Below are 21,655 nucleotides of genomic sequence, written 5' to 3'. Positions count from 1 at the left end.
TCTTCCATAGAAGCTTGATTTCATTATTTTCTCTAAAGACCAGCATGGAAACATTGGCAAATGCACACGTTGAAATTAGAAAGACTCAAGTCCGAGATTTATCTAAGTTTGTTCATCTCTTCAACACTACCGCACAAATATGAAGTGTCCATCGCTGTGGAGTAACGGTTAGCATGTCTAACAGTGAAACGAGCGGGCCTCGCTTCAAATCCTGGTTGGAACAGGTTACCTGTTTGACGTTTTTCCATGGTTTTTCCCTCAACCCATTAAGATCAAATGCTGGGTAACTTTCGGCTTTATCACCTTCATTTCACTAAGACACTGGATAACTATCGCAGTTGATAAAGCGTAGTACAATAAACCAATAAAAAAAATTACATTGTATGATGCGCAAACTAGTTACGTAGGTGGAATGTCATTATAACTAACGTGTAACAACTCCAATCAAAACAGTCTGGTTACATGTACAGCTGTCAAAAGAAAAAGTGGCCGCTCTCCTGAAACAAAGTTCCCTTCAGGTATCTTCGCTATAATTCGGAGACAGGCGATGTTACATGTTGTTGAACCACGTTGCCTGATATCTACAGCTATAATTGACATATTCTCTTTGTGATTCGGTAGCGTAATGGTAGCGTTCAGGCCTCTTATTCATGAGGTCCTCCGTTCGACTACAAGCTCGTGCTTTTTATGTTCTTTTTTGTTATGTTTTTTAGAGAGACAAACTATACATAATGGCTCCTTTCTCTTTTACGATTATTTTAGTAATTAACATCGGGTTCATTAATATATTATGCCATGACTTTATCATTATGATATTGTGGCTACAAATGGAAAGAAAAAAGATTTTATTCTCAATAAAAATATCTTTCGTGGCATAAACAAAACAAATTTACTGGCGTCGGCCTTAAAACATTCAAACAATTAAGCGTTCAAAAACAAAACAAAAAGCCACAATTCAATATTTAGTCTATCTTCCTCTTATCTCGATCATCTTGCAGTCGAGTGGGCATGGAATCGACTAGTCTTTGCAAATAGCGACTGTTCTTAGACACGATATTCCAGGCATTCTGAACATACCCACATACATAAGTGTTCTGTCCATGGGCAGGTCTTTCATTGCAAACCCAGCAATCTCCAATCTTTCCTATTTTCTGCCTTCCTCTTAGTCTCCGCATATGATCCACATATTCTAATGTCATCTATTATTCTTTTCAACCAGAGACCCAACAAATTCCTTTTTCTCTTTCTAATCAGTTTCAGCATCATTCTTTCTTCACTCACTTTTTCAAACACAATTTCATTTCTTATTCTGTCTGTCCACTTCACACGCACCGTTCTTCACCACATCCACATTTCAAATGCTTCAATTCGTTTCTCTTCCTTTCGTCGTAATGTCCATGTTCCTTCCCCATACAATGCCACTCTCCACACAAAGCACTTCACTAGTCTCTTCCTTAGTTCTTTTTCCAGAGGTCCGCAGAATATCCTTCTTCTTCTATTAAAAGCTTCCATTGTTCATGTTTGCAGTTTTTCTTGGGAAGGATAGGCCTAAATGCGGTAACATCCCGTTGCTTTCCGCACACCACTATCTCTTTCGCATCTTATTAAATTCCAGGGGGCCCAAGCGTGAAGATGAGGAGAGTGGATTTGACTAATTGGGCCCTCCGGACTTCACCGAAAGTCACGGCAAGGGTTAAATATTAATTCTATCAGGATGTTTGACCCGATCAGAGACCGGGAAATCTCAATTAGCCTTTGCCCCCCGCATCCTGGACTAGCTTCTACGAATCATCAGAAAATCTTAGAGTGTGATTGGGCCAATTTTTCCGAAAATGTTTCCACACTTTTGCCCTCGTAGCTCAGCGGACGAACGTCGAAATTTAGATGTCAACGTCTCAGGTGCAATTCCTCGTTACTCCTTTTCATTTTATTGTGGTTCAAGATAGTATAATGTAATAATACAAAAAGAAAAACTAATACCAGTATTATGCAACTGGATTTTTCCAAACCTAATATTAAATTTATGTTATTTATATCGCTAAAGAACGATTACAATATAAATAACTTGAATATTATTTATACAGTATCACTAAAGAACGATAACAGAATATAAATGATAAATATCGGTTTGTTTAATTAATACAAGATATTATATAATACTTATTTAATTATCTAAATAAAATAACCTATTTTACAAAGAAAGATGGTTATTTGTGTTATAATAATTACTTACATAAAATACAGATTATTTATATTGCGAAAGAACAATAACAATATAAATAACTTGAATATTATTTTATAATGCTAATGAAGGAAAACAGAATATAAATGATAACTTGAATATTATCTATATCGCTAAAGAACGATAACAATATAAAAAACGTGAATATTATTCATATCGGAATTTCACAGATTTATTACAGATGTATTTAAGAAATTGTAGAAGAATAGTAATTAGTAACAGTGTCCTATTTATTCTTCTGGGAGCCAAATTTGTAACTTTTAAAAGTGTGGTTACTATGTTGAAGTGTACGTGTTGCAACGGATGCTTGATTTGTTATGTATGTGAGTCAGTTATGTGATGCTTGATGTCGTCGCAATGTCGTAATTATAGTTTGATTGTGTTTGTGTATTGTGTATTAATTTATGATGTATGGTACGGAAAGCTGCGTATTTGTGTTATAGAAGTGTTACGTATGTGTGTTGTTAATGTTTTTGTATGTTTAAAATTGATACCTAATATTTATTTTGCAATCGCAATGCCTAATTTACGGTTTGTTTATGTTTTGTTTACATCGCGTAAGCTAATTTAATTTTCTTTTCTATTTCTCTTTATGCTTATCTTTTTTTGTGTATGAAACTATAGCCCTAACATACATATGTAAAATAGGGCTAACCACCATTGGAGATACAATAATAATAATTGTTATTCATATCGTTATAAAACGATAACCGAATACAAATGATGACTTGAATTTTATTCATATCTCTAAAGAACGATAACAAAATATAAATAATGTGATATCCATAAAGAACGATAACTGAATATAAATGATAATTTGAATAGCATTTACATCGCTAAAGAACGATTAAAAAATAAAATGAAAACTTGAAGAAGGCCCGAACCCACAACCTTTGAATCATTAAACAAGCACTCTACCGCTGGCCTACGAGGCGCAGACATGGAACACTTTCATAGTTCGGGAATTGCTTGTACAAGCATATGCATCGTGTAACATCGCCGCGACCCGAAGTGGACTTTGAAAATATTCGCTGTTCACGAGTGCGGCCACTTTTTTTTTGACAGCTGTACATGTAGTTCGACTTGTTTACCTCTAGTTAAAATGTAATTACAAACGGGCGTGGAGGTAGGTTAGAGTATCCAACAGCAATGCTTGTATTTGAAGGGTTCAGAGCCATAATGGGCCAAGCGCCATTTATTAAAAATGGGAAAAACAAGGGTTAAAGTTAGGTGAATACCATAGTTAAATGAAGATTGACATATAATTTAGTTTTAATATGCACACTTTATATTATTTGCTATATGTTTAATTTAATTATGGTAATAACTTAATTTTAACCCTCGTTTTCTCCATTTTAATATATGGCGCTTACCCCACTATGGCTCTGAACCCTTCATTTGATCTTGGCGTTGTCTATCTATCTGACACCGCTAGGTTTTCAGTGGTGGTCAGTTAACAGTTAATGCTTATGTGTCGACTTACTAAAGTTACATGTTTATTATTCTGGCCATTAGGATGGTTAATAATAAGGAATAACAACGAATCACGCTGTAGGCCTAACAAAATACCATTTTACTACTTAATTTAAATGAAAAAATACATTTTTACATTAATAATAATACAACACCTATGTTCAATAAAATTTCATCGGCCTGGGTGTCGTAGACGGTAGAGTCCCTGGCTTCTGTGCCCGAGGTTGCGGATTCGATCCCGGCCCAGGTCGATGGCATTTAAGTATGCTTAAATGCGACAGGCTCATGTCAGTAAATTTACTGGCATGTAAAAGAACTCCTGCGGGACAAAATTCCGGCACACCGGCGACGCTGATATAACTTCGACAGTTGCGAGCGTCGTTAAATAAACCATCTATTTTCATTTCAACAAAATTTCCATGAAGTTTTATAAAAAAAATGAAATAGAGACATGGCTACATAAATAAATGAAATGATTATACAAAATTAGAATGAAATATTAACTTTTTTAGCGGTATGCAGTGAACTACAGTATCTACATATCTGTACATAGCCACCAGCGTAGCTATAAGTCGGCAGAGATGTTTACCTGCTGATCCGGAGCTGCGCTCGGGCATGGGTTCGATTCCTGTTTGGACTAATTATCTTGTTTGTTTCTGACGTAGAATCGCCTTTCCCCGTACCTATTATGAGCACTCGTTCCGACAACAGTTATGAAAGAAAAATGGAATAATTTAAAATGCTTACTGAAACAATACTATGGGCCACAGCCATACGCTAATGCTATTTATTAGTAATTAGACCATGAACCAATGTGATTTGTGTGGCCATGACTAATGACGTCACATCCCCTCACTACAGCCATGAGAACGCCGAAATTGCCTATAAAATTATCCGTGCCGCGAGATTGCTCTCAGTAATATCTCGGTATCAAAAGCAGCTACAGACCTGTGCGACCACTCGTTTGATTTGTAATCGTGAGTCCTGCAATATTACAGTGAAAATATAAAAGTACGATACACTTTGAGTGAACCATAGTGAAAAATTTGTTGTGAGCTGTAACATTTCGGAATGTCACTTCGTATGAAGGGAAAATATATTGCATGTCTTTCATTAAATACTTCTCTTATCATAGATCCGTATTCTCCATTTGTAAACCGAAATAAAAATAAAACATTCAAACCAACACAACTGTAGTTTCATTCTCGAAACTGGATGACGTATTCTCCATGCTGATATATCTCTGATAGAGCACATAATTTTTTCCAACTATAAGGAGAATGTCAGGTAATCTATGGGTGAATCCTTGGCCTCATCTCTCCAAATATCATCACTAATTCCATCGACACTAAATAACCTAATAATTGATACAGTGCCGTTAAATAACCAAACTAAAGAAAATCTGCACATGCTCCGAGTGCTTTTCCTCAAGAACAGTACGTACATTCTGCACACGTAAGGGCGAGTGGGGTTCTTTGCCTCACTGAAAAACACGGTGAACAGAAGAATTCTTTGTCATCTTCCGGGATCAGTCCCGCACTCCTTCAGTCTGTAGTTCCTGTCTCTTGTTTCCTCGTAATGTTCAATGGCGACTGCAACTCTAAAGTCTACTTAACGTGTTGTACAACGTGACTGAATGAAGTAGGCTTAGGATTATACTTATCTGATATACAGTAATGCCTTGATCTTGGAGATGACATATCCGTAGAAAAAAAAAAAACTGTGTTTCAGTTTCAAAGCTCTTACAGTCACACATAGCAACCTCAACCATCAATTAGCTAAATCTTCTTGAACATGGGTTGCACACGCAGAAGTCATGACGTGAGCGTACCAATTTGCTTCAATTCTCTTTAACGTTCTCATTGGCAGCTGCTGCCATGGTTTAAAAAATGGAAGTCGCGACTAGTGGCTAATAATAAACTTTGCAAGATGACAGTCCGGGGATCGAATCTTTACATTTCTCGAGCTTTGTATGTGTATATTTATTTCTAATAGGAGAATTGGGATTCTTATTAACGTGATATTCAAAGTTATATTCCTGTCAATGTAACGGCGGGCGAGGCGGGTGAGATGCCGAGTGTCTGATGGCATCGCTCCCAGTTCGTTTTTATGGGTTCATTTACTCGAAGTAGGCCTGCATGATGCAGCAATTTCGAAACGTGTGTAAATCTGACTGTAGGACATGAATGTATATTTACAAATAGTTTTGAGTATTCTATGTTATGATTAGGACCAATATGCCTATTTTTTATTTTATTCAATCAGTATAAAATAATAATAATAATAATAATAATAATAATAATAATAATAATAATAATAATAATAATAATAATAATAATAATAATAAATCTGCAGCCGAAATTTTTCTGGTAATTTTCGATTTTCCAAAAATAATTGGTATTAACATTTATAATTAACCACCCTGAAACCGAAAATCGCTTTTTTTTTAATTTTTGTTTGTATGTCTGTCTGGATGTTTGTTACCTTTTCACGGATAATGGCTGAACCGATCTATATGAAAATTGGAATATAAATTAAATTTGTTGTAACTTAGATTTTAGGCTATATGGCATTCAAAATACTTTATTTAAAAGGGGGGTTTATAAGGGGGCCTGAATTAAATAAATCGAAATATCTCGCTTATTGTTGATTTTTGTAAAAAATGTTACATAACAAAACTTTCTTTAAACATGATTTCCGATAAGTTTTATCCTTTACAAATTTTGATAGAACTGATATTTAATGAGATAAATGAGTTTTAAAATTAAAATAACGCCATCTAAGACGGTGCAATGAAATAAGAACAAATGACTTCGTCTATAAGGGGCCTTGGACAACAACAAACGAAAGCTGTCTAGATGTTTTTTACCTTTTCACACGATAATGGCTGAACGGATTTCGATGAAAATTGAAATATAAATTAAGTTCGTTGTAATTTAGATTTTAGGCTATATGGTATTCAAAATACTTCATTTAACGGGGCCTGAATTAAATAAGTCGAAATATCTCGCTTATTATTGTTTTTTTTTTCTGAAAAATGTTACATAACAAAAGTTTCTTTAAAAATGATTTCCGATAAGTTATATTCTATGCAAAATTTTGATAGGACTGATATTTATGGATATAGCCTACAAGACTTTTAAAATAACAATACAATACATTTTCACCGCCGCCTCAGATTATAGCGTTGTTGTTCCTGCAGTAACTCCTATGTGCAAAATATAAAATTTTTGAGTAGGAAGAAAAGACACATTTATTCATTCCATGGCAATGGTAGGCCTACATAGGAGATCGTGAATTCTTACATTTTCGAAAGAAAGAAATATAATTACATATCACTGTTTATGCTGTATCACTATTTGAGTTATTTGAAGGGTTCAGAACCATAGTGGGCCAAGCGCCATTTACTGAAAACGTAGAAAACAATGATTAAAATTAAGTTATGACCATAATTCAATGGAAACATATTGCAAGTAATATAAAGTTTACACATTAAAACTAAATGATATGTCAATCTTCATTAAACTATTTTTGCATGTAATAACAAATAAGAAACATGTTAAAGGAATTGTCATTGCACCAAATGAGTGGTCTCTGGACCAAAATGATCGCATTTTAATTATTTAAATTAAGTAACATAATAAACGATTTATCCTTCTATCAAACACGAATGTTCCCTGGACCAGATGTCCTATTTTAATTATGTAATTACTTTATATTTATTTCTAACGGGTGCAGCGGAGCGCACGGGTACGGCTAGTAATAATAATATAAAACTAATTCACTTATCTTTACGAAAAAAAATGCAATCTTGTGAAATTTAAAATCTTGTTGTTTCTGAAATTAAGAAAAAATGTTGTGTTGGTAGTTTTATGTATGCTTTAAAAAGCTTAGGTTTTACAGTATTTGAAATTACCAGTCGTGGGTTCGAATACCTACATCAGTCATGTCAGCATCAGCTCGCGGTGTTAATTTCGTTCGCAGTGTGAGCACTCGTGCACGTGGGTGTCTGTACTCTTCCCCTTTCGCTGCAATAGGACTGCCAGGGGTGAATAAATACACTGGTAATACGAAAAATATACGAATACTTGCTTTACAATACCTACTGATTACAACATGATGGTGTGTAAAATTTACTTTGTTGGGATGATGGGAAAAATTAATTAACTCTTTTTTATATGTAAACGTTTAGATGATCCATTTTTGTTCATTAAAAGATTAAATTGCGTTAGGGATCACAGTGTAATAAAATTATGAAGACTATTAATTGACACTCAAATCACACTACTAGTTCTAGAATCAGCAGTAGGCCTAGCTGTTAGCATGAAGATTGGCTATTCAAGCTTTCAAGCCGCAATCACAGTATCTGTAATAAATTCAATGTACAGCGACATTACGAAGTATGTAACTATTATGGATACAAGAACGTTGCGAAGGATGATAGGATAAAATGATTGATTATATATATATATATATATATATATATATATATATATATATTATGGGAGAGTCGGGTAGTATCGGACACTGCGTTTCTTTCATCTACCACCATGTGATAGTACCTGAATGACATGGTTACGTTTCTCTATGCGACATCACAGAAACGTAACCATGTCAATCAGGTACTATCATCGTGTGGTAGATGAAAGAAACTCACTGTCCGATATTACCCGATGTCCGATACTACCTGACTCTCCCCTATATGCTGTATATACATTCAATCATAGTGTTCTGTCTAAAGGTAGGTCTTTTATTGCAAACCCAGCATTTTCCAGTCTTTCCTATTTTCTGCCTTCCTCTTAGTCTCCGCATATCTTAATGTCATCTATCATCTGATATCTTTATTCTGCCCCGAACTCTTCTACCGTTCACTCCTTCCAGTGCATCCTTTAGAAGGCAGTTTCTCCTCAACAAGTGACCCAGCCAATTCCTTTCCCTCTTCCTGATCAGTTTCAGCATCATTCTTTCTTCACCCACTCTTTCCAACACAGCTTCATTTCTTATTCTGTCTGTCCACTTCACACGCTCCATCCTTCTCCATATCCACATTTCAAATGCTTCTAGTCGTTTCTTTTCACTTCGTCGTAATGTCCATGTTTCTGCCCCATACAATGCTACGCTCCACACAAAACACTTCATTAGTCCCTTCATTAGTTCTTTTTCCAGAGGTCCGCAGAAGATGCTTGCTCCTTTTTCTATTAAAAGGTCCCTTGGTCATTGCTATTCTCCTGCTGACTTCTTGGCACCAGCTTACGTTACTGCTTATAGTGCACCCCAAGCATTTGAAGTTGTCCACTTGCTCTACTGACTCATTTACTTTTCTTCCTATGACCATGGTCTTCGTCTTATTTGCATTTACCTTCATTCCATACTATTCACAGCTGTCATTCAGTTCCAGTAGCATATCCCTTAGTATCATATCCTCTTCTGCTAACAACGCATCATCAGCAAATCTTATACACTTTATTCTTCTTTCTCCTTTTATCACTCCTCTCATGTTCTGAAAACAGTTCTTCACTAAATCCTTCAAGTAGATGTTGAACAAGGTAGGTGATAAAGGGTATCCTTGTCGCACTCCTCTCCCTGAACTCCTTCTGACATTTCTTCTCCTATCCTGACTTTGACTCGTTGTTAAAGGTTACTAAACAGGCTCCTCTCTTTCCAATCCACGCCGGTGTTCTTTAGAATCATCAGTTTATTCCAATTCACTCTGTCAAACGACTTTTCTAGGTCTACAAGTCGTATTACCTATATTATACTTCTTTATTCTTCTCTAGGTATCTTCCGCCGATTGTTAGTAGCAGTCCAATTGGATCTCTCGTATATTTTCCCTTCATGAAGCCAAACTGCTCTTCTTCCAACTGTTCTTCCATCTTAAACTATTAGTTCAAAATTTTACTAAATCTAACTAGAAGTTGTATCGCTGTATTAATTTTAAAATCTTTACTGTGGTTATTATTTATTTCTTTAAATTCCATCCCGATCTAAGTTTGCAGCAGAAGTAATGTCAATATTTGGGACCACTTATAGGTGCGTAGAGTTTTTCATATATGAATCTCAGCAAAACTAGGCGAAAATCACGTTTGACATATTCTCACATGGAGTCCATTATGAGGATAGTTTCCAGAAAAACTGACATTGAAGGAATTGTTTCTAGAGAACGTCACAAAAATTTAAAAGATTGGAACTTTCACGAATAATGACAAATCCTTCAATATACTCGTATAAAAATTTTGAAAAGGTGTCAGGATATAGCCTACTTCGCATTTATTCATGGATGGGTAGTGCCATGCATGATATAGTAATATTTCTTATTGTTTACGTTATAATGTGAAATAAATTGTATTGAAAATTAGATTTTTAATATATATCCAAAGAAATAATATTTAACATGATTGTCGAAATATATTGCCTAAATAAATGGTCCTAGTAGGGCTATATATAGCCTAGTATTAACTTTACATTACTGTAATAACTTATTCCCCGTACAATATACACCCCTGATTCAGGGCTTCTCTCACTCAAACCAGAGCGCTCGCAAAGTGCACTCTGATGCACAGCAATTCGTAACCTTGCCCGTGTCCTTGGCATGCTTGATTTACACCATGTGATATTTTGTGTTGTTCCAATTTTAGTCTAAGTTTGGATCTTTTTTAACATCATTGGTCCGCCAGATATCTGAAGTTCAAAATTTCCGTAGAATAGAAATATGCCTGAAGTTGAAGTAAGCTTGCATACAGTTCACGTAACTCATTTACATTTTTGGAGATGTTCGTTTCTCATGTCGAAATTATATCTCCGGCGATACCGGTAAGCCATAGAAAGAAAAAAACACTTTCTTTGAAAGTCTCATAAATGTTTCTCCATTGAACCTTAGGAATCTCAGATTTAATAATATTCTGTTTGTGACAAATATGATTTAATCATATTAGTAACTACGATTGTCATTGAAAGAGATAAGAACTTTTTTTCCTCCGAGGTCATGATTGGGAATTCAAGTCCATGCGTTTCTTTTGATGATGATTACGATTATGATGATAGCCAGTTTTTCAAAGTGAATGAAGAATAATCTTCTACACACCGCCATTTGACTGTTATTTGATATCGACGTTGCATCTAGATTTTAGGCTATTGAAAGAATCAGGACAACTATTTTGTAAGAACGGAACTTTCATTGTAAGACGAGTCACGTGATCTCCGGCATGTAAGGAAGCTGGGAATCTGAAAGTACATAATTAAAAATGTTAAAATAATAATAAGCTATATAAAACTATAGCGATAAACAAGGCCCTCGCAATATTATTAATGGATCAATATTTAAAAGTTGCCGGTTAAAGCTAAAAAAAAAACACGCCCCGTTACGTCATCTGTGATTGAAAGTTATAACACAAAACTGTGCAGAGCGCAGGCGCGACCTTGCTGAAGGTGACCGGCACGAAACAGTCAGTCAGCTGTGCTGTAGTGAGTGGTGCTTGTTGAGTAGAAACAGAAATGTCGTCGTTGCAGTCGGATATAGAGAAGAGGAAGCAAATCAGTGTGAGGGGCATCGCCCAGGTGGAGAATGTGACGACTATCAAGAAAACATTCAACAGACATCTCCACTACACGTTGGTCAAGGATCGGAATGTAGCCACGCCGAGGGATTACTATTTCGCACTGGCACACTGTGTCAAAGACAACTTAGTGTCGCGATGGATTCGAACCCAACAATATTACTACGAGAAGGACCCCAAGGTAAATTGAATCACAAGTTCTCACATGCTTTTTCCACTTCCAATGTTCCGCGTGAAAATACACACATTTCTTTAACTATGAAAAAAAAAAAAAAGTATTTATTCAGTTCGATAACTCACGAGTTTATAAATGTTTAATTCTGAAAAATTGAAAGTACATTATCACATATCCAAACACGGTGTTATATTATACTGCCCTTGCCAAAATAAATGTGACTGAAAAATGTCATTACTGACCCCGATCAGGTAACGTATTTCGAATTATGTATGTATTATTACGTTCAGTTTAAGAGTTCTGATTTGTTATTAAACTGCTGTTAAATAGTTGTCTCTCACTGATATCCGTTCATAAAATAATGTAGTTTTTTTTAAATAGAATAATTATCTAAGTATCGTTAAAGCATTTTGTTAAGTTTACATTCATGTTATAGTTGAATGAAGTTCAAAACAGAGACTACACAGAGGTGCTGTCTGTATTACCAAATATTAGTGCGTCTTTGATGCTTGAATAACAGATACGGTTTCAACCTGAACAGCTGTTCATCGGGTTCAACGACCACACCCCCAAGACTTCGTGTTTCTATTACATGGGCATTTTAGGTATGGGCGTTGCCGGTAGAAATAAATAGGGGCACTGAGATGGTCTATTAAGATATCACTCCACCGTGGTTAAAAAGATTGGAATTAATTTATAGAATGATATTTACATATTTTAATGAAATCATATATCTGAAATACACTGGTAGACTTCATATAACATCATGTCTCAAATGCTACCGGTAATAAAATTGTCAAGCATTGCCCTAGAAGAGTCGCTATATCTTTTAAGGAAGATGGGTCTTAATTTTTTATGTATTAATATGTATTAATATTTTTAGGCTATTAGTATTAATAACTTCAGTAATAATATTCGCAGGAATCGGTAAATTTATTTATTGTTCCAAGGCATATTTTTCTACAGAAAAGCCGCATTCCTGAATTAACATACTTCGGCAGAGCACTAGAAACACGCTTTTCGTAACTTAATTTCTGTTGGAAGAGATTTTTGTGAAGCCGAATTATCTTCTACTTTTTTTTTTCTCTTCTACATTTTTTACCGATACAAATAGAACGAAAATGTATTGTGCACACTAGTCTACACCTGTGGAGTAACGGCCAGCGCGTCTGGCCGCGAAACCAGGTGGTCCGGGTTCGAATCCTGGTCGGGGCAAGTTACCCGGTTGAGGTTTTTTCCGGGGTTTTCCCTCAACTCATTTCACCGCCATTATCATCTTCATTTCATTCAGACGCTAAATAACCTGAGATGTTGATACAGCGTCGTAAAATAACCCAATAAATAAAAATTGCGCACACTAAATTTAGCAGCATTTATTTCTGTTACTTCTGTTGGCATTCATCATCGTCATTATCATCATCTTACAATCTTTTTCGACAATTATTATTGAGTACACTATTAACCGTTAAGATTTTAATGTAGTTTTTTAGGTTTTCATATCGTATCTTAAAATATGGTCTTTCGGGGGTACATGTATGTATCGCATCTGTTGAGACCATTTGTACTAGGGTAAAGGGTTTATTGAGTTTGTGTGTGTTGCTTTTCCATCTGTATATGTATACTAGGTTAAATGTGAGGTGTTATTCCAGTTCTATAAGATGTCTTAATATCCCGTTTTATCCAACAATGTTTACACATTGGCTTTTCTGATGGACCGTATATTCCTTGTTTCTATTTACTTTTTATCTGTGATGTTTCTATAAAAATATTAGTTTCTCCATGACATATTGCCAGATTATATGAGTAGTTGTAAGAACCAAAATAAGTTTTATCTTTGCTGTGATATCGTAACAGTAAATATTACACAGTAAAACAGATTTTGCATAAATCGAAGATCCTTACTCCAAAAAAATAATAAATGTATTTACAATTTGTGAATGCTCACATTTAAATACATTTATTTTAACAATAATTCCGTTCTCGTTCTCGTTTCCGTTCCCGGTTTATTGTGAACCAGCCTTTACACTGCAGCCCCCTAGGCAGAAGTTCGCCGCTGCATGTGAAACCGTGTCTTAAAAATATTATGGAACATCCTACACAACTGCGCTCAATACGTATACTTTCACCTTCAGTTGGCCAATAAACTTGCTCTGCCACTTCTCTAACGGCAGGGATATATAGATTAGCTCATTGTAATGACCCTCGCATACAAAATTTGCGCAATCATTCAAACAACTTATTCTACGACCGAAAACCAGATCTGCAGTGTCGTAACTTATGAGTCAGGCATTGTCACGAGACAAAGCACAATGTTAAGAAGAGTTAGTTGCACACAAAGATTCGTAAAAGATTTTGTTTAATCACGATGGCCATCAAGATAGATGCTCTGCAAAGTAATTATTAGATTTTGTCGATCATGAGTAGACACACACTGCGGGATTTTCAGTGAATGAGGTCAGCACCACATCAGCAATTCACCGGAGTCTCCACACGACATCACATTAACCTATACTGGATTCGAACTCATAATCGTGCCTTTCACACAACGTTAATAGTTGAGCATTTAGCCGATTTATGCACCGCTACAAGCTTATCAAAGTACTCTTTTCTTTACCCTTGTTTTAACCTTCTTTCTGAGTCTTACAGACTCGGTGCCCAAAGAGAAGGGATTGGATTCCACACGAGACATGGATAATGAAAGGACTCACCTGGTGAGGGATCAGCTCGACGCAGGGACCACCTCCTAAACACATATATAGACAACGGACAGGGTAGATAGAAAGTAACTTCAAAACCCGAAAAAACCCACACTCATGTTGACTGGCCTCGGGATTTGAATCCTGGCCTCCCGAATGCGTGTCCGAGACAGACAAAACAACAGGACAGATTCGATAACAGAAATGTTTAAATTTCGGTTGGATAACACTGAACAACAAGAATTTTGCTCCGACTTAAAACAATGTGTTCCTTATGGTTTGGTTTGCTCTGAATCCGAAAATGGATCTATTTTCTTCGTATCACGTAAGGTTTTTAAGATCCACAATGATTTCGCTTTTCGATAAGCGCTCCCCCAGGAAACATCTGGCGCGGGTTGGGAGTTGTAAATCAAAACAAAAGCTAATGCATTTTATGAGTTTATGACCTATTTTCGGTTTCTTATGGTTGTTGGGATGTTATTTTGTACTTCTAATAAATAAAAAGATGCTGGTCCCTTCTGTTCAGTAAATTTCATAACAGTTTAAAGTGAGGTCTACGCAATGAACAAACAAAGGTGTGGTTTTCAGTATTGAAAATGAAACTTTACGCGTTTGAGTGAAGGTAGATTAAAAGAGAGCATTTTCATAGGTCCAGAAATTCGCAAAGTTATGGCAGACGCTTTGTTAGAGGAAAAACTTTCCGTTACAGAAAAAAATGGCAAGGCGCGCTTTCAAAGATGTTTGCTCAACTTGGCAGACAATTATATCGAACTTGTGGAAACCATGTTAAGTGGATTGAGAAAATGAGGTGTAATATGTCTCTCAAAATACACTTTTTACATTCTCATTTGGATTTCTTTCCTCCTACCCTTGGAGCAGTAAGCGACGAGCATGGAGAAAGATTTCATCAAGAAATATCTGAAATGGAAAGGTCATAAAGGAAGATCATCATCCAGCATTCTTGCAGACTATTGTTGGTTTCTTGTAAAAGACAATCCCGGGTCAAGTTATAAACGGAAGTCATCTAGAAAATCCTTTTAAATGGTAATTCAAATTCCGAGATTTTCTCATTATACACATGAAATAATTTTATTGTTGTGTTTATTGTGTTTTAAACTATGTAACATTATTTTTGTATCCAGTACAAATTTTTCAAATATTATAAGGCGTTTTGAATCCCTAGTCTGTTGTAATTTTATCAGCAGCAGTGAAAAATAAAAAAAAATTCATATAAAATTCAGGTCACTTTCCCCGGAAAATTGTACGTAATGGGGCAATTTGGATTTAAAATTCAGATTTAGGGCACACATATTAGTAATATCCACCTATTTTTATTTCGGAGCAAGACAAAAAGTAAAAATTTGTTGTTCAGTGTAATTATTGTGAAGAGGACATAGCTTTAGCTAAACAGTTAAAGGAAGGACGCGATGCATTGGAATATCAGTAGTGATGTTTCATGACGCGTCAACACATGTGGCTATTTGCGCCCTTTCACCAGAGTTGTTAGAACACAACAGACATGACGCATTGCATCACGTAGGGTGTTGGTGATGTTTATAATGATGATGACGTCATACATACTCAGCTCGACTTAATGCAGTTGCTGGTCTGCTGCAGATTTGCACTAATTACTAGGCCAAGGTTCTTTCGTGAGATTTGTAGTGCACAAACAGCTATGAAGTACAATACTTTATTTGTTTACCTGTTTATTATTGGTACTTAGGTTTTCTCTTCCATTCTCATTTCATCGTTACTTCATTTATCACTAGACCAGCCCTGGGCACAACGGGGAAGTGAACGGAACTCAGAAACCCCCGCCCATGTCGTTTTCGCTTACACTGCCTTATAAACAAACGCATATTAGATGCTGTGCATCGGTGTTGGATTTCAGGCGACCAGCGAGAGCCGAAAGCTCGTCAAAGCTATGATGTCGGCCTTATACAATCCGTCACTGAGCAATGTTTGCCTCCTTGTGTACTCGTCTCAACCGGGGAAGGTAGAATGGAGGGTTAAGGGGAAATCTGCAGTGACTCGATTGAGTTATTAGTAGGGACCTGATTTTTATGTAATATCAAGGTGTGAAATATGTACATATTTATGTAAGAAAAATAAGCTGAATATGTACCAAAATAAGTAAAATCATGAAAATATTTAATATCAATATCTAGCAGGTATAGGATAGGTAAGACTCTCTAGTTGTAATTTCATAGAGCACCCGACTTTTTTTTACCGCGCACTTGATACATTACTATTTTTATATCTGTAGTGAAAGCTTCGTCCATTGCAATCCATGATTTTATTTTTGTCGTTAGGGTTGAAGATACAGGGGTCATAATTGTCAGTGAGGAATCCGTATACTGACTTCCCCCCCCCTCAAACTATAGGCATTTACAAACTGTTGTTTGAAAAGTGACATTCCTGTGTCATTCAGAAGGGTAGGATTATTCCAGCCGAGAACCATAACTTACTTTCTAATTGCTCGGAAAATCCCATTTCCGTATAGGTCTACGAAATTTAAAATAAAGAGGTCAAGCAATAACCTGAAAGTCTCATTTCAGACTTGACACGGGTTTTCCCTGGAAAAATTAGGAAGAGGGTGGGTAAGGTTGCAAATTGCATGGGAACGGCTTGTTAAGACGTGTGCAAAACAATTATAGTTCGAGACAAATCATGTCGTCCTCGTCCCACTCCTCTGCATGAAGGCAACGCTACTTTCTGAGTGATTTTTACAATACAAAGTAGTTGTTTGAGAAAGGTTGCCATTTGTTCACTCATATTTACAGTGGGCGGTATGGGGTGAGTGCCTCTATTACTTCCTGGAACAAAGGACGTTATGTTTCGTCCCGAAATGTATATCCTTTCTTGGGTAGGTAAAAAGACTTTTTAAATCTGTGTCTTTCAAACTGTAAACTTCCCCAGCAGAATATATATATATATATATATATATATATATGAATAAAACCCCTAAATATGTAGATTTATGTAATACCAAGCCATAATATGTAATGCAGGGTAAATATGCAAAAATATGTAGTATCAAATTTTAATATATTAATGGTAATTACAAGATTCGCAAAGATTTGTTATTTATATACGGTTAGGTTGAAAGGAATATAATATGTAATTACATAAAAATCCGGTTCTTAGTTATTAGTGACCAGACCTGCACTAGAGTCTTGCATTTGGTTATCTGTCCTAGAGTCTCCAAGCAACCCGCTTGGTATGTATGGAATATAGCTAGGAGGTATCCAACCCTACTTACACACTTAAGGTCTGCTGGTCATTGAACATGCGAAAACAAATCAAAGTTAGACGCTTAGAGATCAGTGCTCTAATAGAAAAATTTGTTAGCGAGCACTTCATTAGGAAAGAAGAACATGTATTTTATTAGAAAGAAGGAGAAATTTTTCATTTGAAACACTTACAATGTTTACAGTCATAGATTGTAATGTGTTGAACTGTAGACTGCAGAGATTCGTAAAGCACGCAATCATAATTTTTTTATTTTAAGTTTGTGCTGACATTTATGTTTTTTTAATTTGTTAATTCCAAACGTTAATTAGATCTAAAGTATCTCGACGTGTTTTACTTGTTTTAAAAATCAGGGATAGACGAATTCCGGACGAATAAAACTGTTTGTGGCGCCAAAATTGTTTACTGACTTCAAAACTTTTCAAGACTTCAGTTTCTTTTGTTTCACTATGACTAATACACAATGTTAATAAAAGCAGTTGTAGGAAGAAATTCGAATATGTTTTTTAGATTAATATTGTTATTACATTTTTTGCGTGAAAAGAACAGGCCACCCTACCCCATTATATCCTGGCCTAGTTGCCTCATAAGTGATGCTATGTTGGTATCACTTGTGGGGTTCAGACCTGTCTTCGGACAGTTTATTGAACAAAATTGTACCATTTGTTACGCATTTCAATATATTGTTCTACCTAGTTTCAGTGAAGAGCACGGAGCGTCTCTGAGAACGTGTGTTTACACTGCATTTACATGGGCGAAATGTGGTGACTCCTGAAAATTTCTTTATTTTTGCCTATCCCTGGAAAAAATGATCTTTCATTGTATATACAGGGACATCATTTTATTTTTACTAACATTTTTAATATTAACCTGGCTATACCTTTCTATTAACGATTGAAACAGGAAACACAGTTTGCTACCCTTTCCACGACGGAGTTCGATGTTACTGGCGTAAAATACAAATCACTTTACTAGGTATAGGAGGGAAGAAAAGTGGTTCATCCATTTATGTAAACTAGGAAATATCGCAATTTTGAGTTTGATAATTTTCATTAGGTTTTTGTTTAATCAAAATACAGTACTGTATTAACACTTAGTGTTTTTACTCACGAATTGAGCTATCCATTCGGACATATTAATTATGCAGTGTATATTGTACTGTTACAGCACATTAGCGTACTATATAGAGAATGAAGTTAAATTGAAAAATAATTATAATATGGATATTTAAACACATTTTAGAAAATGGTGGCCGTTCATTTCGATACAGGCTTCAGTTCTTTTGTGCATATTATCGCACTATAGACTATTGTACCTAATTCCAATTACCAGTTTCGTCCTTCGTACGAGTAACTCATGTTGAAATAATTCTGTACCTACTCTATAAAAGAGTACCTTACGTATTGTAAATTCAATCTTCACTTCTGCCCGATCCGAAAAGATAAAATCACTCAGAAATGCTATCTACTGTCCGTTCAAGTGGTTTTGTCGCAGGGTTGTAGAAAGGGGGGGGGAAATCACGTGACAGTTAATTACTTAAGGAGGCCCTTTTATTTAAGTTATTTTAAACACTTGAATAATATTACGTAGACGTCCAATTCCTAACAGAAATTAATGTTTTCAAAAAAGAGCTAAGATAGCCCAGCTACTAGACTTTACAAAGGGGCGAACAGAAGCAGGTGGGGGAAACCGGGATGCGACATAGGGAAACGGACGACAGTACCCGTACGAAAATATGATTCAATATTGAAAGCTCTTTCGTCACTGGAAAACGCGAACATATTTCTGAAACGTACTATACTCAGTAACTCAGTACTGCTTACGCGCCCTCGGCTCTTGTGTCGTGAACGGTTGGAAGTTTACTAGTAGAAGGAGTGGGAGTGAAGTACATTCCAAAACTCGGGTAAATAAAAATTGAAGTAAAAATAAAATGATGTCCCTGTATAAGCCGCCTTTAAATAAATACTTTGTTATTACTGTTAATAAATTCAAGTGGTACTTTTTACAGGAGTACTATTCCTGTTGTTCACCGACTTATACACAAAGGTACACAAATAAACGGATATAAAAACACAATACCGAAGCGTGCGGGGAAATGCAACCTGAACTGTTTGACTCGCAACTTGCTCTCCGTACCAAGCTTGTATGATCAACACCTAACTTGTATTGAAACTGACCAAACGCAGGATTATATTAATCACTAATTCCACCCTACGGCGGCAGCGCGGGCTAAACTACCGGCCTATCACCCAAGCGGTCAAGGCTCGAGCCTCTGTGAGGCGTGTGATTTTTTTTTTTTTTTTTTTACATTCCGTTGTTAAACTTGTGGCGAACAAGGTTCTCAGTTTGTATTTTTCTTGTGGTTCTTCTGTTTCCCAATGTTAGGCATCAACGTCAATCCGTCACTACAACATTTCATAGCATTCTCTGATTGGCGAGGCACGGAGGAGACTGGTTTGAGCACGAGTGGGGTTGCCTGCTCACAACTCGGCGAACATTCGATTCGACCAGTCGTTCGGTGTGCCTAGCTGGGACAATAGTATAGTACGAGTAGAATAAACCAGGGATGATCTTTGTGCTGCATACTACGACCCTCCTCTCCGATGTCAAAATAAAAGAAATACTAACGACTAACCGAATCTGTTTTCTCTCTACTTAAAAGTTTAATTAAATGAAACGCTAACGTCGTATTTGCCCATTCGCGAAATTTTAATCTATTTCCCCTGAGTGGAAAGCCGATGTAATAGTTATTCGCCTAACTTTGCTCTAGTTCTGGTGTGTGATATGCAACTCGTATTTTTTTGAGATCCCTGACAGTTCAGGGACATCAAAATTTAAAAAAAAATGTTTAAAGTTGATTTGCGGAATTCTTTGCGATACTTTGAACCCGGAAGACACTTTAGGGTTGGAAATGAGCCACGATAAGTTGCGTAACTCGCTTGTTTTTCCCAACTGGTCTCAATCTAAGGTCATAATTTTTCCCAAAATATCAGAATAATCTTATTTTCTCAAAATTATTTGAATTGCTGGTAGATAGCACCGTAAAAGATTGCGTAAATCAGAATAGACTTGTTTATCCAGTTTATTATTAGAGAATTTGTTGTCTAGGAGCGTTATCACTTCTAAATAAATTTGTATGATAAATATAATGGCTGGCTGATTTCCAATTCCGAATACTTAACAATTAAGTCGTTGACTTCTCTCAACTGGACTCAGATTAATTGGCACTCTTTTTAAATTTGTGCACTTCGCACACAAACGTCGCGTCGGCGAGTATCGCTTCAGATAGAAGGATGTGAACCATGAAATTTTCAATCGACTGGTTTCTGTTAGTGCTGCGCATGATTAGGTTGTATTCGGAGCAGTTGTTTGCGCGCTTTCAATCGGAGACCTTCGGTTACCTCCGATTGATGCCGCGCAGGTTGTATATGTGCTGTGGCGCAGATATATACTTTCAACTGAGCATTCATTTATTCGAATCATGTAGTGGTTCGAATTCGAGTATTTTTTCAATAAGTGTGTAATTTTCTGTTTATTCTCTCATTTTTTACTCTTTTTTTTTTTGGCTTGTACTACTTTAGCCGACAGATTTTTTTCTACATTTAAAATTCATATATTTTATGGAAGAGCGTGTTAATTTTATGTTATTGATGAAATTAATGCCATTAAATTCAATTATTGCGAAATCTACAGCAAAAGTAAAGTTTTTCAGTAGCTAATGTAAACGATTATAGTTCTCCTAGAAACTTCGTTATATTCACAAGTAGTTACTGCCAATATTACTCTAATCGATTGAGTTTAACTTGAAATATATTAAATGGAATTTCAGAATGGAACCGAAGAAACGTGTGGTATGAATGTGTTAAGGTACACCGTTTAAAAATATTTTATTCAGGCTCTTCGTTAGCTTTAACTCTGGAAAACACTTTTACATAATATTCATGAATATGTTCTATTAGAACATAATATAATATTAATAAATATACCGTAACATAATAATAATACACAAAATTCAAAGTACCGATAATGTAAATTGTAAACAATTTTAATAATAACTCCTTTGACAAAAATCTTTCCAACTTAAACTCAATGAAAGAATTTCCATGTGTCGGGTACCCGCTTCAGTGCCATTTTATCCCACTGACAACTACCGACAGTATCGTCGTTTGGTCGGCCTGCCGATCGTCCTTGAGAATTCCGTCTTTAGATTGTCGTGTGCCTCCGGAGCTCCTCATCCCTCCGTATGCTCTCTCTACCACCTACG

The 21,655-nt window shown here is 35.9% G+C and overlaps 1 protein-coding gene across 1 annotated transcript in view; it reads left to right on the top strand.

Moving 5' to 3' along the window:
* The first annotated feature begins 11,083 nt into the window (after window positions 1–11,083).
* The window catches only part of Glyp (glycogen phosphorylase), a 68,271-nt gene continuing 57,699 nt past the window's right edge, over window positions 11,084–21,655 (top strand). Inside the window, exon 1 of the mRNA XM_069821861.1 lies at window positions 11,084–11,449. Coding sequence (XP_069677962.1) covers window positions 11,207–11,449 — 243 coding nt within the window. The 5' untranslated portion in view covers window positions 11,084–11,206. The remainder of the gene's footprint in view (window positions 11,450–21,655) is intronic.

The sequence above is a fragment of the Periplaneta americana genome, chromosome 3, assembly GCF_040183065.1.
Source record: "Periplaneta americana isolate PAMFEO1 chromosome 3, P.americana_PAMFEO1_priV1, whole genome shotgun sequence".
Classification (NCBI taxonomy): domain Eukaryota; kingdom Metazoa; phylum Arthropoda; class Insecta; order Blattodea; family Blattidae; genus Periplaneta; species Periplaneta americana.
The sequence above is the reverse complement of the archived record's forward strand: the minus strand, read 5'-3'. Positions and strand labels throughout refer to the sequence as shown.